The sequence below is a fragment of the Leucoraja erinacea genome, chromosome 27 (genome assembly GCF_028641065.1).
Source record: "Leucoraja erinacea ecotype New England chromosome 27, Leri_hhj_1, whole genome shotgun sequence".
Classification (NCBI taxonomy): domain Eukaryota; kingdom Metazoa; phylum Chordata; class Chondrichthyes; order Rajiformes; family Rajidae; genus Leucoraja; species Leucoraja erinaceus.
This window is the reverse complement of record NC_073403.1, coordinates 6,356,486-6,382,754: the sequence shown is the minus strand read 5'-3', so window position 1 is coordinate 6,382,754 and position 26,269 is coordinate 6,356,486. Positions and strand designations below refer to the sequence as shown.

Here is a 26,269-nt window from a genome sequence, read left to right as displayed (position 1 = left end):
GCTTGATGGGCCGAATGGCCTAATTCTGCTCCTACAGTTTATGAACTTTAGTTCCTAAGACTATTAAAGCTATATTATACGTTTAGCATAAGCTTAAAGCTAAAAGATAATGTATACTTTTGAGGATTAAAATGTCAATAAGCACAACACCATAAGGGGTCACGGTGGCGCAGCAGTAGATTTGCTGCCTCACAACGAATGCAGCGCCGGAGACCCGGGTTCGATCCCGACTACGGTTGCTGTCTATTCGAAGTTTGTACGTTCTCCCCGAGACCTGCGTGGGTTTTCTCCGAGATCTTCGGTTTCCTCTGTAAAAATTGTCTCTAATGGGTGTAGGATAGTGTTAATGTGCAGGGATCACTGGTCGGCGCGGACCCGGTGGGCCGAAGGGCCTGTTTCCGCGTTGCATCTCTAAACTAAACATTTGAGAATAAGAGCCTCAAATGATGATTGTATCTGTTCACACGCTTCATATGCAGACCATTTTTCCAGGATGGCCATATAAAACTAAACACTTGTAGCTGAAATGTAATCAACTGCGCGTACGTCCTCAGCTGCAATACATTCAGTGTAGAAGATAGACACACGTCCACAATAAATGTAACTTTTATTGAGAAGCTATTTATTTTATAAAAATGAGTGGATGAGTAACACATTGCAGAGCATGCACATGCATTGTAGACAGGATCTGCGAAGTCCCGACAACCTGGATGTCAATGTTTCAAATGGTGGACTCAGAATGACAACACACACCATTCTGATCATCGATACTCTCTCACAATTCAACATGATCACACCGCTCTCAGCCATCTGCACATATCCATCTCAGAGTGAGCGGAAAAGCTCACTTCATTTTAAACAAAGCTTTTGACAAAAGAGACAAAATAAAATCTCCCATGATGTTGCAGATAAATTTAACGAATTATTTGTCCAAATAAATAGCTCAGGATTTACAGTGGAATTTATCTATTTTCCTCTCACTTGACTGCAAGGGAGAAAAAAGTCTCTGTTGTCTTGGCCAAAGAGAGAAAAATATAAATCAGCAGAGGTGTTCGTGTGTGCGTGCATGTACACAGATCACACACGCAGCCACCAACAACGCGTTCGTTTAGACATGTAACTCTGCTTGCTCCGAGAGATTCATTATCAATTCTCAAGGTATTTCGGAAAAAACAAACGCAAGAGCGAGAAATAACCCTGGATGATTTTGGGGATTAAAACATACATATCAGAATCATAAATCCAAAGAAACAAAACATGATGAAAATTGACACCAGTCTGAGGACAGGACCAGTGAAACAGTTGGGACCACATCCCCACCATATTGTTGGTCCTTGCAATCAGGCTCTGGGTTTAGTCTGGTAACTGTACACACTTCAGAACAACAGAATGGCAAATGGCAGAAGTACATTGACAAATAGGTTACAGCTCACCCATCAATTTAAAGGCCAGTAAAACGGTCCAAACACAAAAACTAATCCAATGACCTATGCTAAATGGAGGCACAAGGCAAGCCAAACAGAGGTACGTAATCTATCATTACTACGTGCATGTTAATAGACATATTAACCAGGACACTGAAGCTCCCCTCAATAGTCCAGGACAAGATTGGTAGATCTAACGCCCCAGAGGCAAGGAATGGAGAGGGGAGTAACATGAAAAGGGGAGGGAGAAGATGAAAAGAATGAAATTCTTTAGACATTCAAATTGATTCTTAATGTAATGATGGTTCATCATAAGAGCTGATGTAACACCCGCAGGATTCTGGCAATACAGGTGAGAGCCTGTCAAAGAAGATTGTGTAGGAAGGAACTGCAGATGCTGGTTTAAACTGAAAACAGACACTAAATGCTGAAGTAACTCAGCGGGACAGGCAGCATCTCTGGAGAGAAGGAATGGGTGATATTTTGGGTCGGGACCCTTCTTTAGACCTGTTAGCAGGCAGCAAGGAGTCATTGTGAAGGAAAGACCACCTGATTGCCACTGGAGTACCGGGGGGAGCTACAGCAGAACATTTCACACTGTGTTTAGTGATCTACATCAAACAAGCAGTGATCATAACTCATGTGAAACCATGCTGCTGCTTCACTTACCACCAATTCCAACGCTGCACGCGACAAGTCTAAAAATAAAATGTTTCATCAGCAGAGTATTACAGACGTAAAAAGACTCCATTTTAAACTGCACAAAGTGATGATCATTTCAGAAGGTGGATGGATGTAGGGGGAGGAGACACAGAACTTACAGCATGAGCTGAACAAGTCTTACAGCATGAGCTGAACAAGTAGATAACCATGTTAATGTCTCCAGTTCACAAGTACTCAATCACAGGCTACCTCAATGAACAAAACACTTTGAACACATCTTCTTGGCTTGGTGCGCTGATCCATTTGATGTCACAAGTACAAGTTTTTACATGGAGAATTCAACTTATAGCAAGGACAGATAATGAAAGCTGCAGTAGAGAGTGTCACAAGTCAAAGTATAATGAAGACATATAGTTTCAGCCATTACCCAGGAACCGATGGGACCATCATTCTAACCTGGGCTGTGTAATACCAAGTGGCTAAAGGCAAGTTAATGATGATGATGGCTATTGTGCAATCCTACTTGATACAGGGCACATACTCTAACCAGGTCCAGTGAATAAATGTACGCAAGGTTCCTGTTTGATTTTAAATGTTAACAGGAACAGGAAAGGTAGTAATATGGAACCTGGATGCTTGGTGTATTTGTGAGTCAACTGAGCCCACTAAGTGGGAGGTTGCATTATACTTAGGCTACAGACAATAAGATAACGAAAAGTCAAATACTCCAGCAAAAAAGCCGACTATTCAGTTTTGGAAAGCACGTCTGAGCAAACAATAGGGTAGTTAAAACAAAGACAAATTAATGAGAGTTTATAACTGATGCATTAGTGATAAAATGCAAGTATACAGACATTACGGCAATCTGCAGTGCATGTGTTCCTCACGAAAATAAAATAGCCTGGTGAGGCAGGGTGGTGAAGGCAGGGTGGGAACTGACCCAAATAGCAACAGCACAACCATATCCTCTTGCACATTAAACCCTCTCTACCAAGGCATCTTACAAATTATTTTAAACCTCAAATTTTATTCTAAATACAAGGCAACTTCTGATACAGAAATTAGGACGCCCTATTTAAAATGACGTCCTTACCTCCTCTGGGCATAGTTTCTTAGAGAAATCCATCTATACTTGGAAAATACATCTTAGAACTCAGTGTTCAACAAGTTAATACATACATATATATATTTCAGCTTAAAGGGACAGTATGGCAGGCATTACTACAATGCACATTGTGATGTAACTGAGTTATTTGATGCTTTTGTGCTTCACTGTTTCCTGGATTTTCAATTACAATAATAAATTAATGTGGATGCAGTATTGAAGTGGCCTGCACAAAGTGCACTTGATCCACATATAAAGGAAAAGGTACAGGTTTTCACTAGTAAAACTCATGAGCTCAGAGATGTGCACAGAATCAAGGAGATGATATGATATTCAATAAAATAACAACAAAGCTCACAAGGGCTATGCATCAAACTTAGCTCACCTTGAGGCTGGGACTGTGGGGAATGGGGAGAAGAGAAACAGAAAAGGTGGGCAACACCAGCTCCAGAGAGTAACAACCCACCCAGAAATGTTAACTTGCAACTGCACCATCACATACTATGTGTGTACGAAAGAACTGCAGATGCTGGTTTAAATCGAAGGTAGACACAAAGTGCTAGAGTAACTCAGCGGGACAGGCACCATGTCTGGAGAAAAGGCATGGGTGATGTTTCGGGTCGAGACCCTTCTTCAGACTGAAGAACGTCACCTATTCGTTCTCTCCAGAGATGTTGCCTGTCCCGCTGAGTTACTCCAGCATTTTGTGTCTACCTTCATCAAATACTCTGCTGAAACTGTTGAACCTTTCTCCACCCAGACCACATAGACCAAGTGTTGCCCATCTGATCTGCAAAGCACTGGATTTTTTTGATTGGTGATTGATACTTCAATCGATTGATATGATAGAATGGGATTTGACTTTAAACAACGCGGGAAATGCAACCAGTGCTGGAATGTTAAGTATGCGGTTGACCATGTTAGTCACCATGTGCTCTGACCCTCTTAAAGTGCTTATTATAGTAACCAAAGTGAATGGTCACAGCTGGAAAACCCAGACCAAACTGTCTCTGAGATCAGTTGTGCCACTTTAATCGGGTATAAAGCCAACAATATGACTCCTGATGTTCATCCTGTGTTCTGGATCACTGCATGCCTTGGCTCCGGGTGTGCATATACGCACCCTTGAGAATGCCGTAACAAACCTTCCACCACTTCTGTTTGAGCATTCAAGCAAAGCTGCCGCACATCCACATGAAGTAGAACAAATAGGTGCGGCCATGACCACAATATTGCACAACAGAAGGAATTTTCAAGACTCAATAGGATAGCCGCCCCCATCTTCTGTCACCTTAAAGAATGCCGCTTAAAAATTACAAAACATATTTGCATGTTTAAATAAAATGGGTATTTTGTGATGTAAAAATGTGTACAAATGCTGGTAGAAGCAGGGTTGGAGTGAGTAAATTAACATGAATGAGTTGAAGGCAAAGCTTTTTTTTTAGAAATAGCATACTGCCAAAATAGTTTGACTCTATTCTACCAACATATAGTCCCCACATTCAGCTGCATTTAACATGAGTACGGGCAGAGTTTACGCTGCGACAGGGCGGGAATTATTGGTTACCTATGATTTTCATTAAATTCCACGTCCTTTACACGTGGCAGTGGCGCCAGACTTTGTTGGGAATTTTTTAGTATCTGCACCCACCACCCAGTAACAGCTCCAGCCGCCAGATGTGATTCACATCAGCATTCGACTTGCGGCTGCAGCTGTCGCCTCAGAAACAGCGAGCGCCGATGCAGCCGCTGCATCTGCTGCAGCCTCTCCTGCTGCCTGGCCAGGTTCTGTGGCATTGGGTACCTCTGGGCGCCGTACAGGTACCTGTAAGGGATCCTGACGTGGCAGGCGGTTGCCCGGCACCGTGGCTGAGGCATGGGGGGCAGCAGCATCCAGCGTTTCCGCTCGGCGCAGTAGCGGTACGCCTCCTTGCGGTACTGCTTGTCCATGTCGTCGCTGTTCTTCCAGCCGCCGATGATGAAGACGTCGTCGCGGAAGTAACAGATGGCTGCGCCTTCGATACTCAGCACCTCCGGCGGCAAGCTCTCCAGGATCTCATCGGCCGCCATGCTGGAGATTTTATTCTTCGCCTCGTTGTCTGTCACAGCGTAGCACTTGGGGCAGCACGAAGCCGTGTGGTAAAAGTTTGTGGTAGCAACGGCCATCTGGAAGGCACAGTAATTATCAAGCAAGGGTAGAGACTCCACATCCTGCCACTGCCTCGTGTCCGTGTCATACTTTGCATTCACCGTCTCCAGCCCGTCCTCATTGTCCGTGTCCACAGGAGTGCGAGCAGTAACGTACACAAAACGGTCTTCCACACTGATGGCTTTAACGTCCCGCAGTATTTTGGGGGCCGACTCCAAGTGGTGCCATCTGTCTTGTTCAGGATCATATACATCAACGTCCTTGAATCCCGGGCTGAAGTTCCCGTGGCCCCCAATGCTGTACAGGTTTTCCTTCACTGCTGTCAAGCCAAAGGAATGCTTCCTGGTGATCAGATTGCTGACCTGCTCCCAGCTGTTTCTGTTCGGACTGTACCTCTCCACAGTCTTGGCAAACCCAGGCTCCATGGAGCCAGCCACATAGACATGTGACTCTGTGATGGCTGTGGCGTGACCATCTAGGTGGTTGTGAATGTGAGGAAGATTCACCCATCGATCTTCGTTGACGAAATATCCCACACATTCGCTCAGGTAATCTCCACCCTCTGACACGCCACCTATTACCATGATGATGTCCATGTTCTGCCCAAAGCGGGGCTGGAATGAGACGATGTGCGATGCCCAGTGGTCCAGGTTGGCAGGCTGCAGGTTCTCTGATCTCAGTGCGTGACCTTCCACCGCTTCTGAAACCAGTCGCAGACAGTTGGCGTTATCAGCCACCAGTCGCTCAGTTTTAATGATGCGGGTGAGGAAAGTGGGCTTCATCTGGGGCAGTCGCAAGAGTTGAAACAACTCCTCAAAGTGCTTCTCCCTTTCCTCTGGGTTTCGGTGCACCCACTTCAACACCGCTTCAAACAGAACTTCCTCCGAATCCACTGTGATTTCAGGGTCCGACAGCCAGTCCCTGACCAGATGGAAAGGCAGAGTGTAGAACTCATCGTCCTGCACCACATTTGAGAAGTCCCTGCGAATCATGTCAGCTGCTTTCAATGCCAGTTGGTCCAGGGAGTACATGTGCGCCAAGCTGTGAACTGCCACACAGTTGGTAAGATTCAGCTTCTTCTTCAGAAACTCCCCACAGAATTCTTTCAACTGAAGCAAGAGGAACCTGCAACAAAGAATTACCACTTTTGGGAAATCATGTAAATGTCAAGAATGGATACACACCTGAAGGCAAATGGATTATGTGCTATCTAGATTTCAATTACCAGGGTAAACTGAAAGGTTATAACTTTTCACAAGACACTTCAGACAATTTCCACTCTATGATGACATGCAAAAGGGCGGCACGGTGGAACAGCAGTAGAGCTGCTGCCTTACAGCGCTTGCAGCGCCAGAAACTCGGGTTTGATCCCGTCTATTGGTGCTGTCTGTACGGAGTTTGTACGTTCTCCCCGTGGGTTTTCTACGAGATCTTCGGTTTCTTCCCATACTCCTAAGACGTACAGGTAGGTAGGTTAATCGGCTTGGTGTATGTGTAAATTGTCCCTAGTGTGTGTAGGACAGTGTTAATGTGCGGGGATCGCTGGTCGGTGTGAATTCGGTGGGCCAAAGGGCCTGTTTCTGCGTTGTATTTCTAAACTAAACAAAAAATCAAATGTTACTGGAGGTTTCTGTGGAGTTACATATGGTGGCCCATCGGTATGCTTAATGGTTTGGCTTTGAATGGATAAGGCAGTCATGGTTTGGACTAATATTTAATTCTGACAATGAGTTTATAAGTTGGGAGTAGAATTTATTGTTATACAGATATGCAAAAATGTCACATATACTTAAATTTAAGTTTGAAAGTTTATTATTGTCATGTGTAGGGAGATACGGTGAAAAATGTCCGATCAGGTCAAATCATGCCATACGTTACCATCCAACTGTGCACAGGGGAGCGGATGATAGTTTATCTTGCTTCTATCAAGTCTCAAAACATATTGAATAGGTAAGGTCCCCCGATTAAATAACCCCCCCCCCCACATCCAATGGGGAAAGAATCCCTCCATTCCCCCTCTCCATGCACTACACTGCTGGGAGCTATATAGTGCACTCTGCATCTTCCCCATTGCTCTGTCTATTGCACTCGAGTTTGAAATACACATCTTTCAGCTTAAGACTATATGTTTAAGAACTTTTAAATTTGAAGGCTGGTGCCGGAAACGTGGCGACGTTTGTGGACTGCCTCGGTGTAATCTACCATTCTTACATTCTTGAACAGGGACATGACGTGCTGTTGTACAGTAAAATTTTACTGAATTGCAAGCAGAAAACAAATTTTACTGTGCCAATGCAAGTAAGAATAAAGTCTGAATAGGGTCCCGACCAGAAACGTCACCTATTCCTGCTCTCCAGAGATGTTGCCTGTCCCGATGAGTTACTCCAGCATGTTGTGTCTATCTTAAGAACTATTGTAGATACAAAATGCTGGAGTAACTCAGCGGGTCAGGCAGCATTTCTGGAGAGAAGGAATGGGTGACGTTTCTGGTCGAGACCCTTTTTCAGACTTAATTGTATATATGTCTTGAGTGACATATTCATTTCACTTGCACTTTATGTGCAATGTGACGAATAAACCCGTATTGTATTGTATTGTATTGTACTGTACTGTGTGTATATGCATGGTGTTGGTGTGATCTATTTGGACAGTATAAAATAACAAAGCATTAGTCTGTATCTTGGTACTTGACAATAATAAACCTAAACCATCTTAAGGGGTTGGACAGGCTAGATGCAGGAATATTATTCCCGATGTTGGGGAAGTCCAGAACAAGGGGTCACAGTTTAAGGATATGGGGAAATCTTTTAAGACCGAGATGAGAAAAACATTTTTCACACAGAGAGTGGTGAATCTGTGGAATTCTCTGCCACAGAAGGTAGTTGAAGCCACAGTTCATTGGCTATATTTAAGAGGGAGTTAGATGTGGCCCTTGTGGCTAAAGGGATCAGGGGGTATGGAGAGAAGGCAGGGATGGGATACTGAGTTGGATGATCAGCCATGATCATATTGAATGGCGGTGCAGGCTCGAAGGGCCGAATGGCCTACTCCTGCACCTAATTTCTATGTTTCTATAGTGGGGAAAATGCCTCAATTCCTCCTGTTCAAGGGGTAGAGTCGCGTCTCCACGGGAGATGGTGGAGGCCCTCACCTGTCCCACGGGCCCCCGACCCACCGCCCGGACCCACCGCTGCCTCTCGGGCCTTGACCGCCGGCCCAGGCAGGGATGGGCCTAGTCGGGCCTAGCCGCCGCCCCACGCTCACCTGTCGGCCAGCTCGAGTACCTCATGCACGGTGCCGGTGCAGACGCGGATGGCGCCGGTGTACATGTACTGCAGCACGGCCTCCACCGTGTCGGCCTCGGGCCCGGGCTCCGTGCTCCACTTGCGCATCTCCACCCGCTCCGAGCGCGACTCCTCGAAGTTGCCGCCGAGCAGCGGCTCGAAGTAGTCGGTGGCGGCGGCCAGCACCGAGCGGTGGGCGCGGAACTCGCGGCCTCCCACCGCCAGCGTCAGGTCGCAGAACAGGCCGCGCTTCCTCTGCTCGTTCTGGCGGCGGGACAGCTCCGAGCAGTGGCTCTTGCAGTCGAAGTGCTCGGACTCGCCGTCTCCCCCGTCCCCGTCGCCGGCATCGCCGCCGTCCGAGCCCGAGCCCGCCGCCGCCATGGCCGCCTCGCCCTCCCGCGTCTGTTTCCCTCCCTCCCCCCCCTAGAGCCTTCTTCACACACAACACACACAGACGGCTATGGGTGTTGGAAGGAACTGCAGATGCTGGTTTGGTTTACACCGAAGATAAGACACAAAGTGCTGGAGTAACTCAGCGGGTCGGGCAGCATCTTTCCCCAAGGGGGAAGTCTTTTAGGACCGAGATGAGGAAAACATTTTTCACACACAGAGTGGTGAATCTCTGGCATTCTTTGCCACAGAAGGTAGTTGAGGCCACAGTTCATTGGCTATATTTAAGAGGGAGTTAGATGTGGCCCTTGTGGCCAAAGGGATCAGGGGGTATGGAGAGAAGGCAGGTACAGGATACTGAGTTGGATGATCAGCCATGGTCATATTGAATGGCGGTGCAGGCTCGAAGGGCCGAATGGCCTACTCCTGCACCTATTTTCTATGCATCCCTGGAGAGAGAGAGAAGAGGGTGACCTTTCGGGTCGAGACCCTTCCTCACTGAGAAGATAGGGTGGTCAAACATCGAAGCAGGATCTTGAGCGGTTGGGCAGACGGACTGAGGAATGGTTGATGGAATTTAATACTAAAAATTGCTGGGGGTTTTTTACTGCCTCTCAGCACAGGACAGTAATAAACCAATATTGATACTCGAGGATTAATTTATCCCAACTGCTAAAAGGAATATTTTATTTCTCCATGTGATATAGACAATAGGTGCAGGAGTAGGCCATTTGGCCCTTCGAGCCAGCGCCGCCATTCAATGTGATCATGGCTGATCATCCCCAATCAGTACCCCGTTCCTGCCTTCTCCCCATATCCCCTGACTCCGCTATTTTTAAGAACCCTATCTAGCTCTCTCTTGAAAGCATCCAGAGAACCTGCCTCCACTGCCCTCTGAGGTAGAGAATTCCACAGACTCACCACTCTCTGAGAAAAAGTGTTTCCTCGTCTCCGTTCTAAATGGCTTACTCCTTATTCTTAAACTGTGGCCCCTGGTTCTGGACTCCCCCAACATCGGGAACATGTTTCCTGCCTCTACTGTGTCCAAGGCCTTAACAATCTTTCCACATATCTTGCCACATGCAAAGTGCCTGTTGCATTTTTGATATTACAACTCACTGTATCGTGTATACATCAAACTATAGCTGGGAAATTCCTTTAATATGTTCAAGGTAAATATTAGATAAGTGGGTAAGAAAGGAGGCCAAGGAGGAACATGAGAATAATGAAAATAAATTAGAACTAAGATAGACACAAAATGTTGGAGTAACTCAGAGGGGCAGGGAGCAAGTCTGAATCTGAAGAAGGGTCTCAACCCGAAAGGAAACGTCACCTATTCCTTCTCTCCAGAGATGCTGCCTGCCCCGCTGACATAGAACAATGTAACATACCAACTCAGTCCACTATCTGTGCGAACCATAATGCCAATCTAATCTGCCTGCACATGCTCGATAATCTCGTCATTCCGTGCTTGTTCACATGCATGGCTAAACGCCCACTGAATGTTAATATCATATCTGTTTATACCACCTCCCCATGCAGCTCATTGCAGGCACCAACCACTCATGGTATAAAAAACATGTCCCGCACATGTCCTTTATGCCTTACCCTCACAACATAAACATGCCTTGTATTTGATCTTTTCAACCAGGGTGGGGAAAAAGTCTCAATCTTTTCAGGCATGATATCATTAATTCTGTAATCTTCTAACAAATCACCCAAATCACCAATGACACCCGAGATAAAAATTATGTTTTCAATAACTGCACAGTAGGTCAGCTGGTAGAGCTGCTGCCTCACAGTGCCAGATATCTTGATTTGATCCTGACCTTGGGTGCTCCGTGCACAGTTTGCACCTTCTCTCTTGGTGCTTCAGTTTCCTCTTGCATCATGAAGACATGCATGTGTAAGAAGGAACTGCAGATGCTGGTTTAAACCGAAGATTTGTTAAACCGAAGACATGCAGCTTGGTAAGTTTATTGCCTTTGTGAATTGCCTGGTGTGCAAGAAATGGATGAGAAACTGGGATGACAGTGTTAATATGAATGGGCGGTTAGTCAGTGTTGACTCCGTGGGCCAATGGGCCCGTTTTTATACTGTACCTTTCAATAAATCAAATGATCAAAGTCAATTATTTTCAAAATTAGGCCAATAGGTTACTATTGCTGTAGTATAAGGAGTCAGGGACCAAGATTGACAATTTTCAAAAAGGTTTCCACGTAGTATTCAAGGAACAATTAACCTCAGCTCTTGAGCACTTGGACTCTGATAATGTTTAATTATGACACTTATATTAACAAGTTCACATGCAGATATTTTTAACATGACAAATTTCTAAAGGCCATCCATATGGTTGAGATGATGAACAATGTATTTGAAGCAACAGTCCAATAGCCCAAGACTGGCAAAGCCAGATAAATAAACCACACGCACACACAAGGGAAAACCCAATAAGTTACACAGTTTAATTTATACTAAGATACAGATACACTTTGGGGTTATATGTTGAGGCATGGTATCCTTGGGGTTGCAGAAAACAGTCAGACAGTGCTTGACAACAGTATAGGTTTACCTTTGAAGACAGACACCTTTAATTGATTAAGGACCATTCCTTCCCTGCTGTTCTTTAACAGGAATCATTTCATTCCCAATCTCCCAATTTTAAAATTACAAGTCTGGCAATTCATAAATCACAGAGCAGACAGGTTCAATACATCTGGTTCCTTAAATGATCTCACATTAGCACAGTTACTACAGTATGTGGAATTTTACGTGCAGCAAAGTTTTCGGATGAAATGACATTGAAGTTGTACAGCAGACCCCAGAGAGAAGTGGTCGTCACTCTGGCTGAACTCATTACATTGGCCCAGCGAGCACTACAACTGGTCTTTGGTGGCCACTCGAGCTACATGCAAAACCACGGGCAGCATTATCAGCAGACAAACACGCACAACATTGCACTGTCCACTACTTCAATGGAGACATTGGAGTTGCACAAAAATTAAATGTTTTCACACCAGCATCAAAACAACAAAAGGGATTATCCTGTAAACATGTCAAATATTCATTGGTTACGAGCAACCAACGTGTGTAGGTTATTCAATTTAAATTCTAGTAACATGTAAACATGAAGTTGCTGACACCAACATCTCATGAAGCAATTTAGCCAAGGTGAAGTAACATCAAGGAATGCCCTCTTAATCTATGGGTTAGCAAATAAAATACACAAAAAGGTACCAATGCCCAATTACACTCCCAGTTACAGTAGATGTCCAGGGTATGCAAGTTACATATGGCTCAAGTTACAGTTTGGTCACTCCTACTTCTGGCAACTTGTACAGTTAGCTCAGTTGGGCAATCCACACCCTGTTCATCCCCAGTTAATAGCCTGTGAAAACCATCCCATTTGGTCCGAAGAGGTTCGGCCTAGTACCGTTAAATATTGATATCAATATGACAAATCCTTCAGGATACTTTCATGAAAATAAGTTAAAGAACAATTCTATTTGGGTTCTGCTGTGGTATACAATGGCATTGTAGATGAGGACTCTTGGCGACACTGATTCTTTGCTTAGTTTATACACTACATTAGATTCCCAAATGTTGTGCACTTCGCATACACTCACACCCAGTCTGACACCAGGTCCACTTGTTTCTTAATGGATGCAACAGCAGCATGTGTACACAGTTTTTAAAAAGAGCTGCACCAACCGTTTGTGAAGCGTACCTTTTGTACAATTTATCGAGATGCAAAAGACCCCCTTCCCCTCCTTTCTGCTCCTCTCCTATTCCCCTCCCCAACTAAGAATATCAGTGCAAAGAAAAGCAATGTAAAATACACTTTTTGGGGGCGGTCTGAGTGGGACTGGGGTGATGTTTATGCATCAAGACCCCTTCCTGGATATCCCAATGTTCACATGGTCATGTGCTCCGGTAAAACATACGAGATATCATCCCATGGGTGTCGGTAGAGTCCTTGCTTCAAACGCTTCTGATCCAGATAGTGTCCTGCAAAAATGAAAGTCAGTAACTGAAAGGATTGCGAGAGGGCAGGAGGCTGTGATGAATGTTCAAAGAGGCAGGCATTCTGAGCAACCCAACCCTCAACCTGTTGACATCTCCTTTTATCTATGTCTTCAATTGCATGAATGCCATGAGCCCCAAACCACTAACTATGGCAAAGATAGACCCAAAATACTGGAGTAACTCAGTGGGTCAGGCAGTATCTCTGGATAAAAGGAATACATGTCGTTTCATGTCAGAACCCTTCTTCACCCTTCTTCAAAGGACCCTCCTTTGGGTTCTGACCCAAAACGTCACAGATCCCTTTTTTCGCTGTCTGACCCACTGAGTTACTCTAGCATTTTGTGTCTATATTTGGTATAACCCAGCATCTGCAGTTCTGTGCTACACCTACTATGGCAGCAGGTTTCGCCCCTTGCACCCCTTGGTTATTTCCCCAAACCACCAGGCAACTCGTCCTCTCTCATGTGCCCATCAATTTTCCTCTGATTCTTGCGCCATTTGTTTCTCACTCAGGAGTAATTTAGTCGCCAATTAACCCACCAGCACATCTTTGGGATGTGGGAAGAGGCTGTGGTACGTCGCAAAAACCTACATGGTTAGGGGAGAACATGCAGACATGGGGACAACAGGCAAGCGGTGAAAGGGAGAAAATAATAGTTGAAATATGATGCTTGTGGGCTAAATGAGTAGTTACAATAGTAACAGGTGGATAAAGGAAAACAAAATCTGAATAATTGTCTTAAATAGGAAGAGCATAGGTGTTGTCGAAAAGATAAGATTTACAAGTGAACAGATATAAAAAAAGTTTCTGCACGGTTCACTGCAGTCACTTTAGCCATTCAAATTAACTTACCAATAAAGCCCATACTACGTCCTAGAACAAAGATTCCATTCAGAGCACCGATCTCCACATACTCATCTGCTTCTTCCCTGCAAAGAACAGTCAGTTTAGCACTTGGTAAAAGCCAAATATCTCAATGGGGTGCAGGGGCCAGAGGAGGGCAGGGGTAGGGAGGGGTACAGGGTTGGATGAGGTTATGGAGAGAGAAGCAGAAACCCTTTAAGGGATGTCATAATTGAAGTATCATTATTTGAGGCAAAAACTTCATTTTGCATCAATGGTCCGATAAATATCTCAATCAAAACCCCTTTCACCTTACTGTTGATAATAAAGCTAGCCTGCTTCCTGGTACTGAAGTCCCATGAACAATTTTAAAATGACACTAATTCCAGGCACTAAAACTGTATTCAAGAGAGCTTTTCTTAAGTCTCCGGATGCTGAAGCTTGTGTGTATTCAGTTAGTCTCTATGAAGATCACTGTTCACTGCTGGTCACAACTGACATGGTTTGGATGGTGGGGGGGACTGCTTTTGTATGATATTCTTGTCAACCAGTCTACCAGCAGCATCCCACATGTCACATATGGGTAAGGCCTTGGGAACATTGGTTGAATGAGCAACATTGTTCAAAGATACAAATTGAACTCAAATTCAAGGGATATGAGGGAAAAGCAGGAACGGGATACTGATTTTAGATGATCTACCATGATCATATTGAATGGCGGTGCTGGATCAAAGGGCTGAATGGCCTTCTCCTGCACCTATTTTTCTATGTTTCTAAATTGAATACAGGATGTGTTTGCCAAAGGAATCTTTTGTGCCCCCAGCCCCGAAGGAGCTCACCTGCAGCACTTTACCATCTACATCAGTACTGCATCAGATTTCAGCACATTAATGCATCAAATTTCATAGTGAACAACATCAATCCACAACCATTTGGTTTTGTAGATATTGGAAACGACTGATCCAAGCAGTGGAAAAATAAAATCACAAAGTGCAGCTCCATTTACTTCAAATTTCACACTTAAGGAATGAGGCCATGAAATGGAAATGGAGGATGCATTAAAATGAGCAGGATTTGGCCATTTGGTCTCCCAAGTCTGTTCTCCAATGAATAAGATCATGGCTGATTGACTGTGACCCCAACTCTGTATTTCCTTCTCCCCAAACTAACCCATCGCCTGTCCTATATATTCTCTGAATGAATCCCAGTACATACATTGCACTTCACCAAAACAACTATAGGATGGATGCTTTCAGCAGCTTGACATATGGGGTAAGATATCTTTGTGCAATTTACAAATCACAAACCAATTTACAAGAGTACAATAAAATGACCTTTAATCTCATTAACAGCCCAGAATCGAGCAACGTCAGCCCGGAACACAATAGCTTCACCACCAGAAGCAGCAGCAATGGTCACACAGTCCCTCAAACCTGCTAAAACCATGCTAATGTGATGCCGCTAGCTTTCCCACCACCTCTATCTCAATCAATCACTCTCAAATACATAACAACTGAGCACCCACAACCTATGTGCGGTAGAGAATTCCAAACATTTAAAAGACCCAAGAAGAAATGTATTCTCACCTCAGTCCGAACTAGGCTAGCCACTTATCCTGAAACACCACCTTCCGGTCTAGATTCTTCAGTCAGAAAAAGACTCCTGCCGTTTTAGTTTAGTTTAGTTTAGAGATACAGCGCAGAAGCAGGCCCTTCAGCCCATCTAGTCCATGCCAACCAACGATCATAGAAACATAGAAAATAGGTGCAGATGTAGGCCATTTGGCCCTTCGAGCCTGCACTGCCATTTAATATGATCATGGCTGATCATCCAACTCAGTATCCTGTACCTGCCTTCTCTCTATACCCCCTGATCCCTTTAGCCACAAGGGCCACATCTAACTCCCTCTTAAATATAGCCAATGAACTGGCCTCAACTACCTTCTATGGCAGAGAGTTCCAGAGATTCACCACTCTCTGTGTGAAAAATGTTTTTCTCATCACACCCCCACGCATTAGTATTACACACACACACACACGGGGCAATTTACATTTATAACAAACCAATTAACCTACAAACCTGTACATCTTTGGAATGTGGGAGGAAACTGATGATCTTGGAGAAAGCCCATGCAGGTCATGGGGAGAACGTACAAAATCCCTTAGTCAGGATCGATCCCGGGCCTGCGTCACCGTGCCACCCATGTTAATTTCTGTCTAAACTTATACCCATCAGAAAACGGTGTTCTTGACTTTCCAGCCCAAATTAAACAGGGTTACAAAATGGAATAAAAACCCAAGCACAGTTCCAAGCCAACACTTAGCACAGAGGAAGTGCCACAATGTAAATCAATAGGCATAATAGTCCCATGATATACGGCCTCTCAATAAGGCACTTAGTTATTGGGGGTGGAGCGCCAATGGACAATTGACATTCTAGTTTGATAGCAGAGGAAGAATCCAAATTGCTTTAGTTAATAAAGTGCTGGAGAAACTCAGCGGGTGCAGCAGCATCTATGGAGCGAAGGAAATAGGCAACCTTTCGGCCCGAAACGTTGCCCATTTCCTTCGCTCCATAGATGCTGCTGCACCCGCTGAGTTTCTCCAGCACTTTTGGCTGCAATGCCTATGACATAATGGAGAGAAGTGGTATAAAAATGCAAGCCTTTTTTTACCCAGTGTCAACCCATATCTAAACTTGTACTTTACAAAATTACATAAGACCCACCTGGTAAATGCACCACAGTTCCTTAATAAATCCACCATAGCAACACCAATAAAACCATCAACGTTCAGGATAAGATTTGGTTTCTGAAACAAAAAAAGTATCATCAGTTTAATTTATTATTGCCACATGTGCCAAGGTACGGTGAACAGATTTTTGCAGTGTGCCAACAGACTGGATAGTCTGTGCCTATTCAGTCATAGACTATAACATGAAGCCATTTACAGTGTACAGACAAAGGATAATGTCTACAACGTTTAGTAAAATAAAGGTTTAAAAGAGAGGAGGGATAGTAAGAATGAAAGCAGAACCTCTTGTGGGACGAGCACGTAGAGAATCGCAACGCTCTAACATCTTACCAAGAGAGGATTCAACTTAAATTCATAATTCTAAATACACTGGATTAGCTTGTAATCATTTTTTATCCTGACTCCACTAAAGTAAAGCATGCAGATATGCAGGGAATGAATCATATGCAGGCAGACGAGATTAGTTTATTTTGGCACCATATTCACAGGCATTGTGGGCTGAAGGGCCTGTTCCTGTGCTGTACTTTTCTGCGCTCTAAATGAAAATCTTCAAACGAGAACAATCCTAAATGAGGATCCTTGACTATTCCACCTCTGCCATTCTCTGGCACGAACCCCCCCCCCCCCCCCCCCCCATCCCTTGATTCCAAAATCTGCCGAACTCTTTTATGAGTGAACTTAATGACTCAGCCTCCACAGCCTACCACAGTAGAGAACTAGCCAACCACTGTGCGAAGAAATTCCTCCTCAGCTCACTCTTAAATATCCTACCCCTTATTCTGAACTGTGTTGCCCTGCTCATCCTCCCTGGAACTTGTCTGCCTTGTGCAACATTCAACAAAACCACCTCACATTCTTTTAAACTCTGGAGAATACACGTCAAGCCTGCTGTTTTTAACACATTTTCTATTTCAGTGAAAGCATGCCAAGATTTTACATTTAACTACCTCTAGAGCCCTGTTTACACAATCCCATTTGGGATTGCAGCAGTTTCTGCAATATATCAACGTATGCAACTCAAAACCACAGAATGAATGCAAAATGAACTTCTAAACCAGAGTTAAAATTAATTCTGCAAGAGGAAACGGAATAATCACTGGAAGGAAAACTGTTCTGGAGAAGTTTAAATGAATGGCATGTTTCAAAACTGGAGCTCACATTTCACTTTTCTAAATGCAAATTGATTGAGTTTATAGTATTGAGTTTTAAATTTGTAATCCATTTAACGTAACACTAAATCATCAATAGAAGAAATTAAACAAAGGAATATGTGAAATATGAGAAGGAGTTGGGCATTTGGTGGTTTGAACATGCTTCATGAGGATCATGACTTCTCTACCTCTGCCGTTTTCTTGTACGAGTCCCCTGTCCCTTGAATCAGAAATCTATCCATCTCTTTCACGAGCGAACACGGCGACTCAAATTGTTTTTAGGACTTGTGCACCTAAAGTGGATAACATCATATGTTCCACCCTGTATTATATTTAGCATGCTCTTACCCACTCGCTATGCTCCCCTTTATCCCTTTAAAACTTTATCACATTCCTCTCCCTCACCCCACAGTTTTTCTGAAATCAACAACAAATTTGTCAAAATGACATTTGGTCCCGTTGACCAAATAGTTGCTAACAGTCTAAGCACTAATCACAACTTGCCAACTGCCAAGGATCTATTTTTCCCCCACTTTTGGGTCCCAGTTGTTACTTGCCCAGTTTCTTTGGACTGCGCAGAAGTGCAGCGGTAGAGCTACTGCCTTCCAGCACCAGAGACTCGGGTTCAATCCTGATTATGGGTGTTATCTGTACAGAGTTTGTACGTTCTTCCCGTGACCTGCATGGGTTTTCTCCGAGATCTTCAGCTTCCTCCCACACTCCAAAGATGTACAGGTTTGTAGGTTAATTGGCTTGGTACAAGTGTAATATTGTCCTTGGTGTGTATAAGATAGCGTTAGTGTGCGGGGATCGCTGGTCAGTGGGACGAAGGTCCTGTTTCCGCACGGTATCTCTAAACTACACATATAGTTCCATACCTTGGAGGTAGTAATCTTCTCCACTTCCAGTGCGTAGTCGAGGAGAGGAGTAGCTGGGAAATTCTGCTTCACAAAATCCTTCAGTATTTCCACTCTCATGTCTGGATTATTAATCTGTGACAAGGAGAGTTTAATTAATCAAATACCACAGCCCACAACAATATAAATATATAAACTTAACAGAATAAATAAGACGCAATGGACCAATCAGCTTTGGTCTATAATATGATTGATTCTTGTCTCTGTATTAGTTTCCTGTGCAAACCACATATCCCTGGATTACTTTAAATTAGATATTTGACTAGAACTCTTTCTTTTAAATTACAGAACCTCCATATCTGCCTTGACCACAGAATTCCAAAGATCCCCTGCCTTCGTTTTCACCTCAGTCCTGATTGGCAAACCACTTATTTTGCACTGAAATCTGGGTCCATAGCACATAACCAAGGGGAACATTAACCGTGCAGCAATCCAGTCAAGTCTTGAAAGAATTCGGAATGTTTATGATAAATCATCCCCTCTAGTCAGGAATGTAGATCCTGTCCAAATTATTTGGTCGCATTCAGGCAACCATGCCATTCCAGAACTCAACGTGGAAGGACTTTGCTGTACTCCTTTCTAGTGCAAGACCATCTTGCCATAAACAAGATCTCCACAGGTTATTCCAGACACCATCATATCAGGACCCCACGTAATTAGGGCATATCTATTGCACTCAAATCTTCTTGCAATAAAGAACATATACTTCTGTCTAGGAGTGTGCAGGAAGGAACTGCAGATGCTGCTTTAAACTGGAGATAGTCACAAAATGCTGGAATAACTCAGCAGGACAGGCAGCATGTCTGGAGAGAAGGAATGGGTGACGTTTCAGGTTGACCCGTCTGAAGAAGGGTCTCGACCCGAAATGTCTCCCATACCTTCTCTCCAGACATGCTGCCTGTCCTGCTGAGTTACTCCACCTCTTTGTATCTATATACTTTTGTCTTTCTTGTTGCCTGCTCCACCTGCATGTTAATTTTCAGTAATAGAAACATGGAAAAATAGGTGCAAGAGTAGGCCATTCAGCTTCTTCGAGTCAGCACCACCATTCAATATGATCCTGAGATCATCTAAAATCAGTACCCCGTTCCTGCTTTTTCCCCTATATCCCTTGATTACTTTAACCCCAAGAGCTAAATCTACCTCTCTCTCTTGAATACATCCAATGAATTGGCCTCCACTGCCTTCTGTGGCAGAGAATTCCACAGATTCACAACGCTCTGGGTAAACATGTTTTTCCTCATCTCAGTCCTAAATGGTCGACCCCTTATTCTTAAACTGTGATCCCTGGTTCTGGACTCCTCCAACATCGGGAACATTTTTCCTGCATCTAGTCTGTCCAATCCTTTAATAATTTTATGTTTCTGCTATAAGATCCCCTCTCTTCTTTCTAAATTCCAGTGAATACAAGCCCAGTCACTCCATTCTTTCATCATATATCAGTCCCGCCATCCCGTGAATTAACCTTATGAACCTATGCAATCTCAATAGCAATAATGTCCTCAAATTAGGAGAACAAAATTTTACACAATACTCCAGGTGTGGTCTCACCAGGGCCCTGTACAACTGCAGAAGGACCTCCTTGCTCCTACATTCAAATCCTCTCGCAATGAAGGCCAACATTAGCTTTCTTCACTGCCTGTTGCACTTGCATGCTTACTTTCAGTGAATGATGTATAAGCACACCTCTTTGCATCTCCCCTTTTCCTAATCTGACACCATTCAGATAATAATCTGCCTTCCTGTTCTTGCCACCAAAGTGGATAATCTCGCATTTTCCCCATATCATACTACATCTGCATGCATCTGCCCACTCGCCCAACCTACCCAAGTCACCCTGCAGCCTCATAGCGTCCTCCTCGCAGCTCACACTGCCACTCAGTTTTGTGTCATCCACAAACTTGGAGATGTTACATTTAGTTCCCTTGTCTAAATCGTTAATATATAATTGTAAATAACTGGGGTCCCAGCACCGAGCCTTGTGGCACCCCACTAGTCACTGCCTACCATGCTGAAAAGGACCCGTTAATTCCTACTCTTTGCTTCCCATCTTTCAATTGCTTTTTTTTTTTTAAAACCATCCAGTGTTGAAAGCTACTGCACGAGAACCGTTTGGGCGATGCAAATGTCACATTTGTTTGTTTCCCACATTCAAGTAGGCATCTCTGGAGCTCAAAAAAAACCGAGACGGTTATCTAGAAAAACCTTAGTTCGGGTGATAGATTTTATTTCTTCTGAATCTAATGCTTGGCTAAACTTTGAGCATGAGTTTTTTTTTCAAGCAGCACTCAACACACCAACACAGTGACCTTCTCCTATTCCATCACAACTATGCCAATTCTATTAACTACTCATGCTAGTCACTTGCACATTCTGGTGATTGTAATGAGATATTCCTGGACACCCAACCAGCCGCACAGGATTTTCCCATCATAATTCCACGGCGGAAAGGTCAATCACAGCATTCCTAACTCGTTAATTTGTCACTCAGCAGTGGTTGCTCCCCAGATAGTTTGTGCCAACTGAGCCTCACTGGGTGATACTCTTGTCAGAGCCAGAAGGCTGTGAACTGAAGTCTCATCGGAGTCCCGATCTTCCTAAAACTGCTTGTTCAGATTAAAGCGAGGCACCCCCTGCACATAAATAAGTAAGTTTATTGGCCAAGTATTCACATACAAGGGATTTGCCTTGGTGCTCCGCCCACAAGTAACAACATGGCATACAGTGACAGTTACGAATGACTCAGAAAACACTAAACATTAATAATAATAATAAAACATGAATACATAAAGGCAGACCCACCATTTGTATGAGCTATATTCAAGAGCTATATTGAAAATAAGTGGAAGGCTGAGAGCAATTTTATTGATCAACACAAATCTTTCTCTACACAATGTTTTCCAAAATGTGCTTAGTTTGGACTTGAGGTTCTGAAAGTTATGATAGTATTTGTATACAAATTAAGGACTTGGTAGCAACAAGCAGTGATAGGGTCTGAACCACAGCGACAAGTCTCTCAGAAAACTCACCGACTTCACCCGGTGCCCAATCCCCATGATCAGCTTTCCTTCTTTTTTCATCTTATTGACAAAGTCCATCGCGATGAGACTGCTGTCGAAGGCTTTGCTGAACTGCTTGGCGGCTGCATCCAGCGCTCCTCCAAACCGGTCACCCTGCAGGGATAGTCAGCTCAGGTCACAGACATCTAATCAGCAATTCACCCACTAATCATCGTGATCTGCGGGCAAAAACTACCGAAATATCCACACACACACACAGCAAAAACACAAAGCACATTGTCCACTAGGAAGCAAAACAGAATGATTTTAATCAATGAGCATGTGTGGAGAGAAGCGAAAGGTAACTTTCAGTTCAGTAATCTTGAATCAGAACAGTCAAAAAGTCTTTCATCAATTCCAAGGCAGGGTTAAGAAGGTCAGACACAAAAAGCTGGAGCAATTCAGCAGGTTAGGCGAAGCATCGCCGAAGAAAAGGAATAGCTGACATTTGGGTCGAGAGCCTTCTTCAAGGGTGAAGAATGTTAGCTTTGCCTTGTTTGCTGGAGATGCTGCCAACCTCTTGAGGATCTGCTGTATTTCCATTTTTAGTTCAGCTTCCTAATGGCAATGTTCCAAACGAAAATGAAGGAGCAACTCCATTGACCCAGTGTGTGGTTGGGCTCAGAGTGAGCAAAGGGAACCAAAGACACAACCTGCTTTCCAGTTACGCAAAAATGCTGGAGAAACTCAGCGGGTGCAGCAGCATCTATGGGGCGAAGGAAATAGGCAACGTTTCGGCCCGAAACCCTTTGGGTTTCGACCCGAAACGTTGCCTATTTCCTTTGGGTTTCAGCTCCATAGATGCTGCTGCACCCGCTGAATTTCTTCAGCATTTTTGTGTACCTTCGACTTTACAGCATCTGCAGTTCCTTCTTAAACAACCGCTTTCCAGTTAGTCCAGGTGTGAGCAGGGATAGATACAGTACTCGGCAGGCCTGAATGCTGCACTCTGCACGTGGCTCTCAATTCAAGGATGGATGGCTAGTGACTTAAGCCTCGGGTTTAATGGCTCTCTCGTGAGTAACTGTATCCTTTACAAAAAGTCACAATTTCTCTTCGCTCTCCCTGTTAATGCAAATCATTCCTTGGATTCTCTTTCCTCTTGATTGATTGAAAAGATACAGCACGGAAACAGGCCCTTTGGCTCATAGGCTCCAAGCTGACCATGGATCACCTGTTCACACGTGTTATCCCGCTTTCCCCATCCACTCCCTGCATGGTATGGGGCAATTTTCAATTAACCCACAAGTCTTAGGGATGTGAGAGGAAACCAGAGCACCCAGAGGAAACCCATACAGCAACAAGGGGAATGAGCAAACTCTATACAGATAGCACCCAAGGTCAAGAACGAACACTGGCCTCTGGTGACGTGAGGCAGCAGCTCTACCAGCTGTGCAGCTATTATTGGAGAAATGAAGAGAATAAATTAAATACTACCCGTGCAAAACAGGACTTCCACTTCCCTGCAAGAGATTTCTGGTTAACAAATGAAATACAATCCATGTTGGTAGCATCAGCACGACACTCCATGTTAATGTTTACCTTAGCATTGTCACATGTACCGAGGTACAGTTAAAAGCTTTCGCTTGCGTGCTATCCAGTCCAGATGACTATACGTTAATATAATCAAGCCATCCACAACCATAGATATAGGATAAAGGGTACAACACTTGGCACAAGATATAACATTGAAGTCCAATTAATGATAGCTCAAAAGTCTCCAATGACATAGATGGGAGGTCAAGACCACACTCCAGCTGACGAGGACTGTTCAGTTGTCTGATAAGAGCTGTGATGAAACTGTTCCTGAATCTGCAGGTGTGCGTTTTCAAAGTTCTGTACCTCTCGCCTGATGGGAAGGGGGGAAGGGAGTGACCGTGTGTGTCACTGGTCCTTACTAAGGCAGTGTGGCGTGTAGATGGAGTCAAATGACGGGAGGTTGGTTTGAGAGGTGGTCTGGGCTACATCCACAACTCTGCAATTTCTTGCTGTCCTGGATGGAGCTGTTCGTGATGCATCCTGATAAGATGCTTTCTACAGCACCTCTGTAGGAGTTGGTGAGGTTTGCTGGGGACGTGCCCAACCTCCGAAGCTTTTACGCAGGGTCTTGACCCGAAACGTCACCCATTCCTTCTCTCCAGAGATGCTGCATGTCCCGCTGAGTTACTCCAGCGTTTTGTGTCTATCTAAGGAAGTAGAGGCATTGGTGTGCTCCCTTGGCCATAGCTTTTATGTGGCTTGTCAGGACAAATTGCGAGTGATCTTTATTCCTTAGGAAGTGACACCCTACAGCAGAGTTTGCAGACACAGCCCTGTCATTTACATGCCAGGGCTGCCTATTTTGGTCGCTGAGAGATATTACTCAAGCATGACATGCCCACTGGTCGGCAGTATAACATCTCCAACTCACTGCAGTCCCAGAACAGGACTGTCAACAGTTACAGCACTGCCCACTTGTGGTCACCAGAAGGTGTGCAGAAAGGTTGTGAGGAAGGAAATGAGGGAGGGAGGTGAACACATTCCACATTCTGGGCAAGGTGAGGGGGAACAACACACAGCTATTACACAGCATTGGAGCAACATTGCTAATCCTCTCAGAGGATTAATCCTAAAACTAATCCTCTTTAGTTAGTATTTTCCAATTTATATTCATTTTAAATCGCAAAACTGTCAGCCGGGGAGACAGCTTTTGGCAGCATGAAGGCAGTGATGCTGATTGGTAATCTGATAGATACTTGCACACCGAGGGCAAATGGGTTTAGAGTTACGGGGAATCTAATGAAGAGCAGTTGGAATCATCTCTCACGCAGCTCTTCAGATCCATGCTGACACCAAGCTTAGTATATCATTTTTTTTTTTAATTTGAATCCTGTCTTAGTGCAGTACCACCTAATTTAAAATAGAAAACAGAGGCGCGCAGATTAAAATCTCTGCATTTGCTGAGAACCTACTGATTAGCACCAATGTGATTGTAAATGTGCAGTGACTCACAATAGTAAGGAGACCAGACGTGAGGCTGGAGATCAGGTCTTTCCCTGCTCGGGCACACACTATAGCATTGTGGGCTCCAGAGACGGCAGGTCCATGGTCAGCAGTCACCATCAGGCACATCTCAATGAAGTGACAGGCTGGTTTAGGCAACCTTGAAGCAAAGGCAAGATTAAAACCACACACATACAAGGAGGCAAAAATACATCAACTATTACATTGAATAAATAAATAAATAGTATCTCATGTATCTTAAACAAATGCATCTTATATTTATAACATAGAAGTGGTCCATTAACCCATTAGATCGATGCTGGCTTCCAGAATTCCAAATCCATTAGTTCCAACTCCACCCCCCCAGATTATTTCCCACGAACCCATATAATTTCTTCCCTCTCACATGCCCACCAACTGCCCTTGGTGCCATTAATCTATACCAAAGGATAATCTACAGGAGCCTAATTAACCTATCTCTGCATCTTTGGGTCATGAGATGAAACTAAAGCACCCGCTTGGAGTTCCCCAAGAAACCCTGCAAATACTCAGCGTGAGGTTAGCACGAGTTCAGAATCCAACTTCGGGTCCGTGAAGCTGTAAGGCAGCAGTAGTAACCGCTGCACTCCCCACCACCTTTCATAGTCTCTGAACTTAAACCATTTGCTCACAAAATCTTGCAATCTAGTAATATCTGGTCCTTTGCTGTTAGTTCTCCTTTAAAACCAGCTACTGTGTTATCACAGGGAGAGTTCTGTTTTTCCCAAAACATACTGCTCCAAGGACAAGATTCCATACACTGAGGCAGCTGTTTAATATTGAAATGTTCAGCAAACCATCTCAACTGTACAGTGGATTATTGCTCCTTGCAACTGTACAATACCCACGTTTCATACAACCACCAAACCCCATCCTACACAAAATTGTCCTCAGGCTGGAAGATGAGGGATAAATTGCATGTCATTTTATGGAAGATTGCTGGGGTTCCAGTATAGCTTTGTTAATTTGTACTAAAACAGCTCAATTTCTTTAGTCCAGCAAAATACAGCTGCTATAATGTTACATATGCTACATGTTCAAAGGGTGGCATTAAACATTTACCAATTTTACGCAGTCAGTGCTCATGAAGCAGTGTTCTAGACTCTACATGGTTACCAAAGATCCTATAGCAAGATAGACCACTCCTACTAAATGCAATGGGCTGACGTGTAGTACGCAACGGAACGTGGGCTTTTTTTCATCCATTTCTGTAACCCGACCCGACTCACAGTGTAATCGACGTTGCGGGGGAACAGTTTGTGTTAATAAATTAAAATTCTGAAAATGAGAAGATTTTCACCAAATAACTTTTATTTTTACGAGGGCGTTTCCGTAACCAGCTTCCGTCTCCGCGCTATTATCCTATGGGATCTTTGCTGCGGAGACGGAAGCCGGTCACGGAAATGGGGCCTTAAATTACCCATGAATTTGCCCATGACTGTACTACGTCTTTTTCGTCGAGTGGACTATCTTGCTCGCTATA

At 44.1% G+C, this 26,269-nt stretch overlaps 2 protein-coding genes across 2 annotated transcripts in view; both read right to left on the bottom strand.

The window, feature by feature from the left end:
* Positions 1-588: 588 nt before the first annotated feature.
* klhl11 (kelch-like family member 11) lies at positions 589-9,030 on the bottom strand. Its single transcript, XM_055656915.1, has 2 exons — positions 8,606-9,030; positions 589-6,466 (listed from the first exon to the last, which is right to left on the bottom strand). The coding sequence occupies exons 1-2, from the start codon at positions 9,004-9,006 to the stop codon at positions 4,882-4,884; spliced, it is 1,986 nt and encodes a 661-aa protein (XP_055512890.1). The 5' UTR covers positions 9,007-9,030; the 3' UTR covers positions 589-4,881.
* A 2,429-nt stretch (positions 9,031-11,459) lies between these two features.
* aclya (ATP citrate lyase a) overlaps positions 11,460-26,269 on the bottom strand; it is a 62,182-nt gene continuing 47,372 nt past the window's right edge. Inside the window, 6 exon segments of the mRNA XM_055656912.1 lie at positions 11,460-13,023; positions 13,895-13,971; positions 16,613-16,695; positions 18,668-18,781; positions 21,736-21,879; positions 24,757-24,907. Coding sequence (XP_055512887.1) covers positions 12,929-13,023; positions 13,895-13,971; positions 16,613-16,695; positions 18,668-18,781; positions 21,736-21,879; positions 24,757-24,907 — 664 coding nt within the window. The 3' untranslated portion in view covers positions 11,460-12,928.

Bases quoted from the DNA above. Each gene is read 5' to 3' on its own strand.
- klhl11 (XM_055656915.1), bottom strand. From the start codon at position 9,006: ATGGCGGCGGCGGGCTCGGGCTCGGACGGCGGCGATGCCGGCGACGGG. The intron at 6,467-8,605 runs GTGAGCGTGGGG...TCTTTGTTGCAG, and splicing joins GTACTCGAGCTGGCCGACAG to GTTCCTCTTGCTTCAGTTGA.